At 37.5% G+C, this 17,318-nt stretch overlaps 1 protein-coding gene across 4 annotated transcripts; it reads left to right on the forward strand.

Moving 5' to 3' along the window:
- The first annotated feature begins 6,501 nt into the window (after positions 1 to 6,501).
- MAGOHB (mago homolog B, exon junction complex subunit) lies at positions 6,502 to 17,318 on the forward strand. Of its 4 annotated transcripts, XM_065922454.1 has the most exons (6): positions 6,553 to 6,686; positions 8,590 to 8,692; positions 12,678 to 12,736; positions 13,394 to 13,504; positions 15,723 to 15,805; positions 16,545 to 17,318. In XM_065922454.1, the coding sequence occupies exons 3-6, from the start codon at positions 12,722 to 12,724 to the stop codon at positions 16,642 to 16,644; spliced, it is 309 nt and encodes a 102-aa protein (XP_065778526.1). In that variant the 5' UTR covers positions 6,553 to 6,686; positions 8,590 to 8,692; positions 12,678 to 12,721; the 3' UTR covers positions 16,645 to 17,318. The 4 variants fall into 4 exon arrangements, with proteins under 4 accessions (XP_065778499.1, XP_065778526.1, XP_065778517.1 ...); XM_065922427.1 differs by lacking the exon at positions 8,590 to 8,692 and having other exon boundaries at positions 6,502 to 6,686; XM_065922445.1 differs by lacking the exon at positions 8,590 to 8,692 and having other exon boundaries at positions 6,633 to 6,745.

Genomic DNA, 17,318 nt, shown 5'->3' on the forward strand with positions numbered 1-17,318 from the left:
ATAGTACAAATACCACGACTGAAATGAGGAAGTCATTATTTTTGTGTGAGTGTCTGGATGACTACAGTCACCTCCCACTATTTCAACATACTGGAACTATCATGACGATGACAATCCAGTTGAACACATGGTCTATGATTTTAAAGAATACATTGGGTACTCTTGAAGAAACATTCAAGACTGCTACAGGAAAGCTGACTGGCAGTTTAAAAAGTTTGCATAATCCTGATGGAGTCACCCAACTGCATAACAATTCTTGCACCTGTAGGAATACTACAATGACTAGTCAGAATTTTAATACGTGGTAAGTAGCAATAGGGAGAAGGGAGGTAGAATGGCTCAGCATAAAACATTGAAATCCTATGGAATGTCATTGTTCTCAGCTGTTCCCTTATGTCTAATTTACAAAATATTTATTGAATTATTTTCAAAGAATTGAGTGTTAAGGGCACCTGTGGCAGACACTGTGCTAGATGCTGGATAAAAGAAACAGTGTTAGATTAGAGTCTAGAAAGCAAGGGATGTTATATACATGTCTGTATGCATTAATGTGTGATGTGGAGATGGTGAAGGACAGGGAGGCCCAGTGTGCTGCATTCCATGGGGTCACAGTCGGACCCAACTTGGTGACTGAACAACAAGAATGTGTATGTGTGAATTACAGACCGTGGTAAGTGATGTGAAGAAAACGTACAGTGTGAGCAGAAGGGAGTAAAAAGTGGGGACCTTGTTGAAAAAAGTGGCATTTAAATTGAGACCTTAGAAATGGGTGAGTAAAAAAAGAAAAAGAAAGAAAGAAATGGGTGAGTAAACCTGACAGTGAAGAGAAGAGCTTTCCAGGAGAAGGATTATTTATGTGAAAATACTGAGGCAAGAAAAAAAAGAAAAAAAGCAGTTTGAGGAACTGCAAGGAGGCACAGTGAGGCAGGAGGGGAGTGGTGCTGATGAAAGGAAGCATTGCTCTTTCAGATTGTATTTTTTTTCCCCAAGGGAAATAATGAATTTGCCTTTAGCAACAATATTCAAAATAGTACTTGATACTCATCCATCACGGGTAATTTAGAAATAATAAAAATCAACTCTACCAAAATTCTGGGAATAAGTTAGATGATCCAGGAGAGAATACTTCACAAAATACTCACCATGTACAAAAATAGACTCAATGGAAAAGTATAGTTTTAAAATATGTAAGGAACAAAATATTAATTCTGCAAATAGTTTTTCATTGTATACCACCTATAAAGCTCAAAGTTAGTCTCCATGGAGAAAATAAAGACAAACCTGAATGACTCAGGTTCTCAAGTCACTTATTTAGTAGTAAACTGGTGCCTCCAATTTTTTTTTATTACATATCTTTATTAGGAAAAATATTTTGAACACTTGTTCTAATCAAAGTATATTAATTTATATAGAGATATAAAATATACACAGTATAAAATAAATGCAATATAAATTTAAAAGGGTAAAATAAAGGTAAAATAAATTTATTTTAAAAATATTTTGCTAATTATTTCACATTGTATGTTAATGTTTGTTTTGGTAGAAGGCAAAGAAACAGACAATTGCTATTTTCAACTTGATTTGTTTTTCTGGATATAGATCTGGAAAACTGGATATAGTAATTGTTTATTCAAAGGAAACTGGATTTTTCCCTCAATTGGCCACGCTTTATCCAAAAGGAGAATTATATTTCTGGCATCTCTGACTTATTTCCAAGGTAATGAATTGAAAAGAGAATTATAATGTTTACCATTTAATCAAGTTGAATCTGGGTTAGGATTTGTTTTATTGTTTTGATTTCCTCCTCTCCCAGTCTTTCTTTTCCAATTTATCCTTTATGGTTAAAAAACAATTCTAACATATCTAGGAACTGAGCAAATGCCAACCTGGAAATCACGTCCCATTGAAACCTGACAATGTAACTTAACTTAGAATAATTTGAACCAGAGTTCTCAAATCATGTTCGTTCACAACACTTTATTTAGGTATTTTGTGCCTGAAGAATCCCATGGACAGAGGAGTCTGGAGTCCACAGAGGTTGCAAAGAGTTGGACATGACTGAGCACTTAGATTAAAGATGAATAATAATATTTTTCACCATTTTAAATAAAAAGTAAATCAGTTCAGTTCAGTTCAGTTGCTCAGTTGTGTCCGACTCTTTTCGACCCCGTAGACTGCAGCATGCCAGGCCTCCCTGTCCATCACCAACTCCCAGTCTACTCCAACTCATGTCCATTGAGTCAGTGATTCCATCCAACCATCTCATCCTCTGTCATCCCCTTCTCCTCCTGCCTTCAATCTTTCCTAGAATCAGGATCTTTTCAAATGAGTCAGTTCTTCGCATCAGGTGGCCAAAGTATTGGAGTTTCAGCTTCAACATCAGTCCTCCCAATGAATATTCAGGACTGATTTCCTTTAGGATTGACTGGTTGGTAAATGGAAAAAGTAAATAGAATCTTCTAAATCTTAACGTTAACCAGCCAACTCATTGGAAAAGACCCTGATGCTGGAAAAGATTCAAGGCAGAAGGAGAAGAGGGCAACAGAGGATGAGATGGCTAAATGGCATCACTGATGCAATGGACATGAACTTGGGCAAACTCCAGAAGATGGTGAGGGACAGGGAAACCTGGCATGAGTCCATGGGGACTCGAAGAGTCAGACATGATGGGGCAACTGAAAAACAGCTGTTACTAAATTTTTGCTCCACCATGACTCATTTAAAAAATAAATATGTGTCAAATACAATAGAAGACTGAGAAAATAAGCCATTATGCTTAATTTAGCAGACTGGCTTTACTTGTTTTTGAAATAAGAGTCAGCGGTTATGCTATGTGTTAGAAGCATATAATACTGTTATATGCATGAAAAATCATTAGTTTTTTAAAAAAAGAAAAATCATTAGTTTGAATAATGGAATTGAATATATCACCACATCTTAATAATCAAGCAACAACTTCAAGTGCTCACTATATGTGAACATGTTTGAAAAACAATGATGTGGAAGTTGTGTTTCTGCACAATGATGGTTCTCTTATTTTAAAAATGTAACACCACTGAGTGCTCTAAAAGACATACATGGTTGACAGAAGTTACTACAGAAGAGAAGAGAGAAAGGTGGTGGATGGAACAAAGACTGAAATAGACCAGTCATTCTTACATTTAAAAACATTTCAATCACCTTAGAATACTGTTTTAGACCATATAATATTCTGGATTTACTACTTTGATTCTTTTAATGGGATGAGTTAGCCTTAAAAGCTTTATTTATTTATTTATTTTTATAAATACAAACCCAAAACTATTCAAAAGCTACTGATAAAGGAATGAGGACAAAAAACTACCCTTTCCAGTATTTATCAAAGGAAAGTCAGAACATATCTCTGGAGATTGTAAGTAGGAATGATTTAATAATTTTAAATAGTGGGGCAAAAGGCAAAAAAGGTATGAGGACAGAGCAGACCTAAGAGATCAAAGGAAGAGAGAATTTTAGACACTGGAAAAAGTGGAACATTTTAAAAGACTAAATTCACACTTATAAGAAATGATCATTTCTGACCATAGCCCTCTGACTTGATTTGTCACCATGAAGCTGAAAACAAAAAACATAAAAACTCTAGTGGGGAATCATTATTTTAGAAATATATATTGTGTATTTGATTAAATCATTAAGCCTTAATTTCAACTGGAGTTGGAAAATAAAATGTTTATTTCTTAATTACTTCACATAGGTTTTTGAAGCTGATTACAGATAGATTACATTAGCAGAGGCAGAAATAGTTCCTTATTTGACTTAATTTCAGGAGCCCAAACATTTATTTTCATAAATAAACTTGCTATTACTAAGTATGCTCTAGTTTGAAGGCTACAGCCACTGAAATGGAAATTTCTGTGTTCCAAAAATATTTTCACTATTTCCAGGCTGTGTAGAAGCCTATGAACTGGCTCTTATATATTGTCCAAGGTAGCCACTAGACATGTCTGGCTATTTAATATTAAGTTCACACAACTTAAATAAGATTTAAAAATAAAAAATTCAGTTCCTCAGTCTCATTAGCCACATTTCAAGTGCTCAGTAGCCATTCAGAACATTTTCATAGCTCTGAAGTATAAGACCACAATACACAAATGCTTTATCACATTCCAATTTTTATCATGATACAAGAGATACACAATTTGACTTTTTTAGTGGTGGTTGTAGCTAATTATAAGAATGATTTAATTAACTATATTTTCACATTTCATCTTAATAACAGAGTTAGAGAGGATTAGTCTTGAGCTCAGATTTCTGTTTAGGGGATACAGTCAGTCAAGGGTTACAGATAAAAATCTTAACACTGTGCATTCCATAAGCTCTACTGACACAGTCACAGACCTGGTGTCTGTAGCTGTCTCTAGGTAAGCATGAACTCTGCCACGTGTGCCAACAACTGGGAGGAAAAACATTAGGGAATCCAAAGATTGCCTGGGGCTTCCTACAAAAAACAAACCAAATGGATTACTGTCTATATTTCCAGAGACACTATAGAATATTGTGGTCAAGTTTCTGTAGATCATTTTTGTGATCAGCACAGTGACTGACGCATCCAAGTTTGCATGGGAAGTTCCATGTTTTAAGACTGAAAGTCCCACATCCCAAGAAACTCCTTGGTCTGTACAAAACTGGAGAGGTCAGTCACCCAAGAGGTGAGGGATGGTGCTATGTTCCTTGTATATTTTCTATAACAGCAGCCTATATTGGAATCAAATAATTTTTCTATATTAACATTTATACAGTGGTTAATATGGGTTTCCATTATTGACAGTTATACAATTGCTAATACTTCACATAACCTGCTCAGTGTGTTTTTCTGGTTATTCCACTTCCATGAACTTTGTGTTCTAATGACACTGAATTTCTTGGCTTTCCCAAGTCATGCATTTTAACACCACTGTGCCTTTGCTCAGGCTGTTTGCTTTTCCATCCCTCTGAACATATACTGAATTTATCCAACAAGGTCCAAGTCAAATAGCATCTTGTCACAAATCTTCCCTGATATTTCCCCTTTCTTCCACTTCCCCTCTTCCCTAACAAAGTGACTTGAGTCCTCTGCAATATTACCAGCATCAAACAAACAAACAAATAAACCTTTTTTATAGCATTTGCTTCCATGGACTAATATGTGTCTACATGTTCATTTTCTAGACCACAAGCACAAAGGACTATTTTTACTACCAGTGCCCAGCCATTTCTGGCACATAGGAAATGCCCATTTTAACTCATCATATGTTGTTTCATAAATTTTAAATCTTATTTCACATACATTATCTCATCTGGTCCTTTCAACAATTCTTTGAACCAAAGTTGATAGTAGTCTATTCATTTGGTTGACCAATAGAAAGGCTTAAAGATAGGGTCTTAAACGAAGTTAGGTAGAGATAAGTAATGGGCATAAATCCCAGTCGTCTTACTGCCACTCTCTTTATCAAATCCCACTGAAGGTTAAAGGGTATTCAACAAGCAGGATTATTCTGTGTGTCGATAAAAGAAAGGTAATCAATATATCCGAAAAGAAAAAAACAAAAAAACAGGCTTTGTGTAAAGCTCAGCTTGTCTTTCCCCATCCTTCAAAACCCACCCCAGATGAGCTCTACTTCATTTCCCCAGTGTAATTCTATAGCTTAAGAAATGTGGGCTAAACCACTTCATCCGTGATCAAACTGCTGAAACTCCAGTAACCGAAAAAGTTTTATTATTGAAAGAAATTTCTTTCGTATCAGGACTGTCAAGAGATTTTGCTTCAATGTGCTCTTCAAACTTTCAGACCGCCTGACTGGTGGATTCTTTCTACTTTGTCTCGTGTGGCTTCTAGATGCCAGAAAACGAGCCATCATTGTCTAAAGAGGAGAGGCCCGTGTTGCAAATCTAGCAAGAGAAATGACTGTACTGCAGATCTGCATTCTGATTCTGAGCTTTTATCTTGACTCCTCCCACTAATCTGGGGAATAAGGCCACACCCACCTCACGGGATGCCGTGAGACCCCAAAAGTCAGAGCGACTTTTAATTTAGAACTTAGAGCAACTCCACTCCAGTACTCTTGCCTGGAAAATCTCATGGACAGAGGAGCCTGGTAGGCTGCAGTCCATCGGGTCGCGAAGAGTCGGCCATGACTGAGCGACTTCACTTTCACTTTTCACTTTTATGCATTGGAGAAGGAAATGGCAACCCACTCCGGTGTTCTTGCCTGGAGAATCCCAGGGATGGGGTCGCACAGAGTCGGACACGACTGAAGTGACTTAGCAGCAGTAGCAGTGGAGCAACTCCGAAATCAGTTCGGAGCCCATAACAAACGCTTTCATATTTTATCACTTGTGCTTTCCCAATATAATATGATCTAACTAATTTTGAAAATAACATGACCCTAGTAAAGCAAAGTTCAGATCGTTGCAACCCTGCCCCACCACACCCCGGCTCCCCACCCGCTTTTCTCTCCGGCGGACGCAGGCTGAAGCGGCGCGCCCGCTGTGACGTGTAATCCTGGGCGACTGACGTCACTGCCAGGCGCCGGGAGGCACGTCGGTCGGTCCTTCGGCGGGCTTTTCGGGAACAAAGATGTCTATGGCCAGCGATTTCTATCTGCGTTACTACGTAGGGCACAAGGGCAAGTTTGGACACGAGTTTCTGGAGTTTGAGTTTCGGCCGGACGGTGAGCGGAGGAGCGGCGGCTGCGGCAACTGGGAGAGATGCTGAGCAGGGGGAAGCGAGGCGAGAGGAGGCGGAGGAGGCAGGGTGGGTGGGTGAGCCTTCCCGAGCTCGCGAGTGTACGGTTGGGTCCAGGAGCTTATAAATGTAGGAAGCGTGCATTGGTTTGGGGGGATAAAAGAGAATCGGTGTCAGTTATTTCAGAAAAGCTTATGCTGCCAGATCCTAAAGTTCAAGCTGTAGTAATCAGAATCCCAGAATCAGTTCACCGGAAGGGACCTTAAAGGCCTTCTAGTTAATCAACCTAAACTTGGGACATTTTTGAGAACATCCCCATCACGCGGTGGACCCATGGACGCTTAAAATCTTCCTGTAAATAGTAAATTTCAGACGGTCCATTCATCCGCTTTACTCATTTAGGCCCTGTATGGAAGGCAACAAGTCGAGAAAAGCAAATGAGTCCTGCTCTGAAGGCGGGAAGCCCAACATGTAGAAAAACGAGTGTAATGATGTCTTTCGGGTGCTTAAATACAGTTGTTCACTATTGAATGCAGGATGCATTAAGACTATAAAAGGGGGCGTGGTTAGTTCTGCTTGAAAGAGACGGAAATCTTTTTCGAGATGGGGACAATTGAGATGAGTATTGGAATGAGAGGACTTATTTTCTTGGTCTCTGGGAAAAAAGGAGTCAGACTCCTTAGCTCCCTATTACCGGGGCGGGGGAGTGAGGTGAAACTGCCAGTTGCCCAAGGAATGTGCAGCAAATTCTACCTTTTGTCTGCTCTGATTCTGTTTAGATAGTTGTACTGTATATTGAACTGTTATTGTAACAACAGTAGTCCAACTGCATAGACTGTTTTTTTGAATGCATATTATTTGCTGGGAAACACGTAAAAACAAAAATTGAGGGTACAGTAGTGCATAAGACTTTTTCATTCACCTCAAGGAGTTATATCTTGGTGGATGACATAAAACATAAAACTAAGCGTAAAGCGGTATGCATATTATGTGCTGTGTTCATGCTTTGGACGAAGTTCTGGGAGGGCATGAAAGAAAAATTAGGGGAGGATCACATACTAGGAAAAGGGAAGAATATCAAACATGTCAGGTAGAAGTCAGGGTGACTACATTCTGCAATTATTTAGAAACCTTAATCACCCCTAATATTCCTGGTTCCCCTCAGGTCTTTTCTAAATTTACCTCAGGATCCAAATTTACTTGAATTCTCTTCATCTTTTCTTTCTTTATGTGATACTGTCTTCAGGGTCTTGGCTTGTGAACAGCTTTTAGCTGGTCCGTGTCAATTTTAGCCAGTCACATGGATTAGGCAGTCTTTTCTTAATCTTCAGTTCAGTCTCTTAAACTCTTGGCGACCCCATGGACTGCACCAGACCAGGCTTCCCTGTCCATCACCAACTCCTGGAAGCTAAGTTCAAACTCATGTCCATCGAGACAGTGATGCCATCCAACCATCTCATCCTCTGTTGGCCCCTTCTCCTGCCTTCAATCTTTCCCAGCATCAGGGTCTCTTCCAATGAATATTCAGGAGTGATTTCCTTTAGTATGGACTGGTTGGATCTCCTTGAAATCCAAGGGACTCTCAAGAGTCTTCTCCCAACACCACAATTCAAAAGCATCAATTCTTCCACACTCAACTTACTTTATAGTCCAACTCTCACATCCATACATGACCACTGGAAAAACCATAGCTTTGACTAGAGGAACCTTTGTCAGCAAAGTAATGTCTCTGCTTTATAATGTGCTGTCTAGGTTGGTCATAAATTTTCTTCCAAGGAGCAAGCGTCTTTTAATTTCATCGCTGCAGTCACCATCTGCAGTGATTTTGGAGCCCAAGAAAAGAAAGTCTCTCACTGTTTCCATTGTTTCCCCATCTATTTGCCATGAAGTTGAAAGGTTGTTGCTGAATGATAAGACGCCGGGATTCTTGGCCTCCGGAGGAGACATATTCAATCCAGGACCAGAGATGAAGCTGGATCGCTCAGAGCTTTTGTGTAATAAAGTTTTATTAAAGTATAAAGGAGATAGAGAAAGCTTCTGACATAGGCATCAGAAGGGGGCAGAAAGAGTGCTCCCCTGCTAGTCTTCAGCTGGATGTTATATAGTCACTCACAGTCTGTTAATGAAAAGAAAGGAATGTCTTAAAACTCAGAATGGCGCCAGATAATTCATCCCAGGCCATAAAACGATTGACTTGAATCTTGTAGAAGGGCAGATTACCACACAGATAGGTTCGTTTCCATAGATTAGGGTAACAATATCTGAGTATAACATACAGGTTTGTCAAGTAGGTTCTGAGCCATTTGGCAGAACTTGAAGGCAGAGTCTGAGGTACATTAACATAGCTTAAGACAAGTATTTCCATAAGAAAAAATGTATTGGTTAACTCAAGGTTTGAGAATAGTTAGCTTCAGGTGAAACTAGGTGTCATGGCAACACAGCATTTTAAGAGAAACCTCCTTTTAAATTTGTATAGAGAAGGAAAAAAAATATCGCCAGTTTGTTTCCTTCTGCTGCTTAAGAGAGATAAAAATGTCTGGCACTTGCAGCCTATTTCCTCCATTTGGAGACCCCTGGCCTTCCTGCCTGTTACCCTCTCAAAGTGATGGGACCAGGTGCCATGATCTTAGTTTTTGAATGTTGATTTTTAAGTCAGCTTTTTCACTCTCCTCTTTCACTTTCATCAAAAGACTCTTTAGTTCTTTGCTTTTCTGCCCTAAGGGTGGTATCATCTGTGTATCTAAGGTTATTGATATTTCTTCCGGCAATCTTGATTGCAGTTTGTGCTTTCCAGCCTGGCATTTTGCATGATATACTCTACATAGAAGTTAAATAAACAGGGTGATGATGTACAACCTTGACGTACTCCTTTCCCAATTTGGAACCAGTCTGTTGTTCCTTATCTGGTTCTAACTATTGCTCCTTGACCTGCATACAGATTTCTCAGAAGGCAGGTAAGGTGGTCTGGTATTCCCATGTTTTGAGGAATTTTCCACAATTGTGATCCACACTGTCAAAGGCTTTGGTGTGGTCAATAAAGCAGAAGTAGATGTTCACGTACTGCTGAAGCCTGGCTTAGAGAATTTTGAGCATCACTTTGCTAGCGTGTGAGATGAGTGCAATTGTGCAGTAGTTTGAACATTCTTTGGCATTGCTTTTCTTTGGGATTGGAATGAAAGCTGACCTTTTCCAGTCCTGTGGCCACTGCAGAGTTTTCCAAATTTGCTGACATATTGAGTGCAGCACTTTCACAGCATCATCTTTTAGGATTTGAAGTAGCTCAGCTGGAATTCCATCACCTCCACTAGCTTTGTTCATTGTGATGCTTCATAAGGGCCACTTGACTTTGCATTCCAGGATGTCTGGCTCTAGGTGAGTGATCAGATCACACCATTGTGGTTATCTGGGTCATGAAGAACTTTTTTATATAGTTCTTCTGTGTATTCTTGCCATCTCTTCTTAATATCTTCTGCTTCTGTTAGGTCCATACCATATCTGTCCTCTGTTGTGCCCATCTTTGCATGAAATGTTTCCTTGGTATCTCTAATTTTCTTGGAAGAGATCTCTAGTCTTTCCTATTCTATTTTCCTGTATTTCTTTGCAGTGATCACTGAGTCAGACTTTCTTATCTCTCCTTGCTATTCTTTGGAACTCTGCATTCAAATGGACATATCTTTCCTCTTCTCCTCTCCCTTTAGTTTCTCTTCTTTTCTCAGCTATTTGTAAGGCCTCCTCAGACAACCATTTTGCCTTTTTGCATTTCTTTTTGTTGAAAATAATCTTATCACTGCCTCCTTTACAATGTCACAAACCTCTGTCCATAGTTCTTCAGGCACTCTGTCTATCAGATCTAATCCCTTGAATCTATTTCTCACTTCCACTGTATAATCGTAAGGGATTTGATTTAGGTAATACCTGAATGGTCTAGTAGTTTTCCGTACTTTCTTCACTTGAAGTCAGCTCCCAGTCTTGTTTTTGCTGACTGTATAGAGCTTCTCTTGTTTGGCTGCAAAGAATATAATCAATCTGATTTTGGTGTTGACCAACTGGTGATGTCCATGTGTAGAGTCTTCTCTTGTGTTGTTGGAAGAGGGTGTTTGCTATGACCAGTGTGTTCTCTTGGCAGAGCTCTGTTAGCCTTTGCCCTGCTTCATTCTGTACTCCAAGGCCAAATTCGCCTGTTACTCCAGGTGTCTCTTGACTTCCTACTTTTGCATTCCAGTCCCCTATGATGAAAAGGACATCTTGTTTGGGTGTTAGTTCTAGAAGGTCTTGTAGGTCTTCATAGAACCATTCAACGTCAGGTTCTTCAGCATTAGTGATTGGGGCATAGAATTGGATTGCTGTCATATGGTTTGCCTGGAAACGAACAGAAATCATCTGTCATTTTTGAAATTGTACCCAAGTACTTCATTTTGGACTCTTTTGTTGACTATGAGGGCTACTCCATTTCTTCTGAGCGATTCTTGCCTACAGTAGTACATACACTGGTCATCTGAATTAAATCCGTCCATTCCAGTCCATTTTAGTTCACTGATTTCTAAAATGTCGATGTTCACTCTTGCCATCTCCTGTTTGACCACTTTCAATTTACCATGATTTGTGGACCTAACAATCCAGGTTCCTATGCACTACTGTTCTTTACAGCATTGGACTTTACTTCCATCACCAGTCACATCCATAACTGGGCATTGTTTTCACTTTGGCTCTGTCTCTTCATTCTTTCTGGAGTTATTTCTCCACTCTTCTCCAGTAGCATATTGGGCACCTACCAACCTGGGGAGTTCATCTTTCAGTGTCATATCTTTTTTCTTTTTCATACTGTTCATGGGGTTCTCGAGACAAGAATACTGAAGTGGTTTGCCATTACCTTCCCCAGTGGACCACATTTTGTCAGAACTCTCCACCATGACCTCTCTGTCTTGGGTGGCCCTACACAGCATGGTTCATAGTTTCATTGAGTTAGATAAGGCTGTGGTCCATGTGATCAGTTTGATTAGTTTTCTGTGGTTGTGGTTTTCATTCTGTCTGCCCTCTGATAGATAAGGATAAGAGGCTTCTTAATCTTCGATTGAGTATTTTCAGGGAAGTTTCATTTCAGAACAGTAGTTCTCATCTGCCACTTCTGTTCCACAACCTTTCTATCAGTAATAATGAGACTCAAAGACAGCAGTTCCTAAGAGATTCACCTTATTAAGATAATATATCATTTTAGAGGATCTGGATCATGTTACAGCTGTACCTAGGCAACTGACCAGCCCTGAGGAGAAGCATACATCAAGGAATATATAAACATTCAATGTAAATCAGATAACAAACTAGCCAGTTTTTATTCAGAAGCAGCATGTAGTTTGTATTGCTTCTTAATTACAGTTCTAAAATAGCATCATCATAGTACATTAAATTGAAGGAAAATAAATGAGAACATTTTGGAGTCATGAGGAACGCATGGATATTGGAACGAAGTAGATTTAAGTTGAATCTTGTGTGACTCTGAGCAAGTTTCTTAACTCTCTGTTTTTCTTAACTGTGAATAGGTGAGAGAAAATTTTTAGGTTTTACAAATTAGATTAAATGTTCTGGGTAACTCAGCACCAATAAGACATAAATAAGACAATGAGACAATAAAGTAAGATAAACTTTAGAAGAAACGTTAGTTCTTTTTTCAGATTCCCTGTTTAAATCATGATGTTGCTTAAGAAAATGGCTTTTGAAAATGACCCTCCTATTGTATGAGATTGTATTGAAGGCATGGAGTATAAACCGTTGATTTGCTTCAGCTTCAGCCAGCTCAAAAGCAAGTGCATATCCAGCATCAATTTTATGCCAGGAGGGAGGAAATATTAGTAAATGTAGTAGTATAATGTAGCTTTTACCTTCAAAATTGCTTATGATATCATTTCTTTCTTTATTATTATTTTTTAGCAGTTTTTGCTGTTATAAATTGAATTTTTGAATTTTTTTCTACTTCCTACAGGAAAACTTAGATATGCCAACAACAGCAATTATAAAAATGATGTCATGATCAGAAAGGAGGTACGTTCTTTTCAGTGTCTAATTTTTTGTGTTAATCCTGTTTTCCTCTTGTTTGTGTTTTTACTTACATATTTAAAGTACATGTAAGGCTATAGAGAAGAGGCTGATTTATAGATTGAAAAAGGATTCTTTAACATCTATAACATCTTTAGCATCTATAACAGCAAAAGAATCAATCTGAATGTATTAAGTTGTAGTCCCACATTTGAGCATATCAGTTAATTCATTTTATAATTAACTTGCTCTTTTTACTCTGCTCATTATTTAAAATTAATTGACAATCATGTTTTAAACACAGTATGCATTTTAAATGAAAGTCTCAAATGTTAGGTATAAGAAAGAGTTCACCGCACTGTGATATGTATTTGCACTTGTCACTGTTCACCTCATAAATTTTGTGTTAACCGCTCAGAGATATTTGATACAAGGGTTTAAGGAGGGAATAATGATATGAAGAGGGAAAAGTATGTTTTAAAGGAAAGGGTAAGAGTGAAGAAAAATCAGTAAGAAGGATGAATGATTCTCTCCTTTTAGAATCAGAATGAAATTTTTCTTTAATATTCTATTTGAATACTCAGGGTTTGTAACTTCGTTTTATTATTTCTGTCTAAGTTGTGTCAAGACGTAGACCCTGACATTTTTATTACTTGTTTTCAGGCTTATGTACACAAGAGTGTAATGGAAGAACTGAAGAGAATTATTGATGACAGTGAAATTACAAAAGAAGACGATGCTTTGTGGCCTCCTCCTGACAGGGTTGGCCGACAGGTTTGTATTTAATAATTCTTTAAGTGCATAAATTATAAAAATTATTAATAGAATTGTGTTTCTCCTCATTTATCTAGAATAGATCCTCATTGAATCTTGGATTTTTTTCATCTAGTAGGCACCTGGTAAATGGCTTATAATTGTATTTCACTTTGCATCAATTTGTGAGCTACCTCCTAGTAATAAAGGAGTCGGTTTAGACATCTTTCTGAACAGTCTTCTCCGCAGCCGCCACAGCTAACCTTAGGGTGTTTTCACAGTGTTAGATTAATTTCCATTATAGGTTAAGTACTTTTATTAGGAATAATGAGTTTTTGCCTGCATGTGTGCTCAGCCCTGTCTGACTCTTTTTGATCCCATGGACTGTAACCCACCAGGCTCCTCTGTCCATGGGATTTTCCAGGCAAGAATACTGGAGTGGGTTGCCATTTCCTCCTCCAGGGAATCTTCCCGACCCAGCTATCAGAGCCAAAGCTGTGTCCCTGCATCTCCTGCACTGGCAGGCGGATTCTTTACCACTGGCACCACCTGGGAAGCCCAATGAATTCTTAATAAATAATAAAAATAGGTAGAAAAAAGCACAAATGTTTGTTAAATTTGAGAATTAGTATTCTCACTATGTAAAATTCACTTTCTCCAGATATATAACTTTGAAAATTCTTATTTGCCTCTTTATACCCCAGAGAGAGATTTGATTGGTTTCTTTGTTCAAACTGACCATTGCCTTTGCCTGTCATATTCCCTTCAGAAAAATTGATATTTCTCAAAGGGCTGCTGAAGAGCTCTGAAGGCCTGATTTCACTCTGTAGAAAGACAGTTTGATTTCTGAATTGGGTCTTTTCAACTGCTGGAAGAATGAGATATGACTGCAGGAGGAAGAAACACTTAATTTCGCTTTTGTGTGTTCCTGAGGATTATACTGTGTAACCACTTCTTTGACTAGAAGAAAATGTGGAGAATAGATGCTGGTGCTCTGTAGCAGTAACTTAACACTTCTGTTTAAAGAAACGTTATTTAGGAAAGCAAAGGTAATAGTTAACAGTATTTATTGTATTCGCTGTGAACCTTTTAAGAAGTAAATTTAAATCCCCATTCGTTTTAGACATATATATATATAGGCATTAAAAATCAGAAATAACAGCAGCAAACCTTTTATTATCTCTTAGACTCAAGGAGAGAGCAGTGTTTTCGTCTACCCACTTGATCATGTGTTCATGTGTTTTGGATAATGGGGAGGATTACTTATGCCCTTGAAGTTGTCTGTTATATCTTTAAGTCAAAGATTTTCATTGCTTGAGAGTCTTAGTTAATTATCCATTCTGTGTGTGTGCCATAAAGGAGCATAATTAGATCTTTTCTGATCAAATACAGAACTGGGAGTGTCTTTAATGGCATCCATTAATTTAAACTGAAAACTCAATACAGACAGAGCCTCTTAATTTTTCATTTTAGATTTGCAGACAAAATATGGAGAAAAATTTATGCTTAATTTTGTACACTGGAAGCATAAATCTGTTTTATGCTGTTTTGTTTTACTAGTTCTTAATTGTAATTGTTTTGTGAAGTCAGAAAAGTATGAATCTTTCAGTCTTATCCAAGATTTAAATATTAGTACCATCACATATTAGTGGTTGTAAATACGAACAGGTTTTTTTTTTTTTTTTTCGTCTGCTTTTGAGTCTTGGGCTTCACATTTGTAAAATCAGGCAATAAAGCTGACCTGAGAAAGACAGGCTTTATTAGCCCGGTTTTGAGAATTACAGAGAATATGTTTTCAAAGTCCCTATCAGCAGGCCTGATACACAGTCGGTGCTAAATAGTGCTATTATTAACATTATGCAGTTTATTTGTAGAGCATGGTAAAAAGAATAAATGTATTTGTATTTATTATATTAAAAATAGGCTTAAACCCATATTATTAGTTTTTATTGACATCGTAAGAAACATTTCTGTGTGACTCTGAAGTCTGTCATTCATTTGATAGCATCTTTATGAGATCTCTGGAAAGCAGTTCTTGATTCATCCTAATACTGGGGACTTCTGAGAACTTGATGAGGTTTTTACTTTACAGACATAGTTTGTAGTTAACAAATTGTTTCTTTTTTATTTTTACCCCCTCCTCTGTTATGGCTAGAAAACTTGCAGCTAAAATTGGGACCTCTTGGTTTTAAGAGGTGAATTTTTACATTAATGAACATTTCTGTTTTATTTTTTTCAGGAGCTTGAAATTGTAATTGCAGATGAACACATTTCTTTTACCACATCAAAAATAGGTTCTCTTATTGATGTCAATCAGTCAAAGTGAGTATTAAAAGCATTAATAAAATTAAAGCATTTTGACTAAATTGACATGATTTATTAGAGAGGCTTATTTTAGAACCATAGCCAGTTTGATGAGATTACTTTAATTGTATCCTGTAGCAATTTATTATGTGTATGTAATCCTCGTTTTTATATTAGCAAAGACTTGTTATCAAATAAGTTAACAGTGTATTTTACTGATTGCCAAAAAATCTTAGTCTGGATGCAGCCCCACAGAATTTAAAAGAAATCCTTCTTGGGTTTCTCAGCCTTATTAGTTCCATATGACATCATTTGCCTCCTTGGGCTTAATACATGAAAGAAATGGAGAAAACCCCGGTATACCTGAAGTATGGCTGTAGCTATATGTGGCTTCCCAAGCTCTGTGTATGATGGATACTTCTTAGCATCATCTGAAAAATCTCTCTGCCTCCTATTTCTTTCTACTCTTTCCCCTCAAAATGTTCTAGTGTTATTTTCCTACCAGCGTAACTTGTAATAACTTGTTTGTTTGCTTAACTGGTTTCAGTGTAAAAGAGAGCTAGGAATTTCAGAGAAAAGTTCAGAGGAAAGATAGAAATTGTCCTGTACATTAGTTATATTAATAGTTATCAGAAAATCCTTTCTCCTCAGTTCCTTTAATTGTTTTTGGTCTCTGTTTTGTTTTAAGAATTAATTTATATTATTATGTTGTTTCATTCTTAGAATAAAAAACTAACTTTTATCTTTTAAATTTTAGGGATCCTGAAGGCCTTCGAGTATTTTACTATTTGGTACAGGACCTGAAGTGTTTAGTGTTTAGTCTTATTGGATTACATTTCAAGATTAAACCAATCTAAACTATATGTTTTTTGAAACTGGGTTTATATTTAATTAAGGGGGGGTGAGGGAGGATTTGTTCATTTATAATATTGGGGTTTTTGTGAATGTGAAGCAAACTTTTGTATGCAAATTGAAAAGAAGACAATATCTAAGCAGGCTTAATGGTTATCTTCACTTGAGTCCAAGTGGATTGGGCAGTCACCACACACATTAAACTCTGTAAATAAAAACCACCTTTTGTTGAAATTTTGCTCCAATAAAACATCAAAGCCTGGATGGAGAGTGCTTTTGGTCTTTCAAGAGGCCACATCTCTGATTCATTTTAAAGATGAAAATTGTTCTAGAAGGTGTATCCTGTGACAGAGGGTCTTTTATGTAGAAACATGTGGCCAGATTCCCATCTGTTTAAAAGCAATTGTAGATCTCCCCTTGTTTCTGCCACACCTGACGGAATTTAATTTTTTGGTGCTCATAGAAGTTGTTTATAGAAGCTTTTGGATTTTTTATGTTTGTCACAAACTCCTTAGGGGTTATTCACTTTAAATGTTTTTGTGTGAGCAATGATTTCCTCAAGGTTACAAAGGTAAAGTCAGTATCCAAAGTTAGACCCATCTTTTATTATGCGCCTATTCCCATATTTCACAATACACATATTTTGTATATCTGTGGAAAATAAATGAGTTCTCAGCTC

Source organism: Muntiacus reevesi, chromosome 1 (assembly GCF_963930625.1).
Source record: "Muntiacus reevesi chromosome 1, mMunRee1.1, whole genome shotgun sequence".
NCBI lineage: Eukaryota > Metazoa > Chordata > Mammalia > Artiodactyla > Cervidae > Muntiacus > Muntiacus reevesi.

Coding starts and splice junctions, on each gene's coding strand:
- MAGOHB (XM_065922427.1), top strand. CDS start 6,593: ATGTCTATGGCCAGCGATTTCTATCTGCGTTACTACGTAGGGCACAAG. Junction 6,687..12,677: donor GTTTGAGTTTCGGCCGGACG/GTGAGCGGAGGA, acceptor TACTTCCTACAG/GAAAACTTAGATATGCCAAC. Junction 13,505..15,722: donor CTGACAGGGTTGGCCGACAG/GTTTGTATTTAA, acceptor TATTTTTTTCAG/GAGCTTGAAATTGTAATTGC.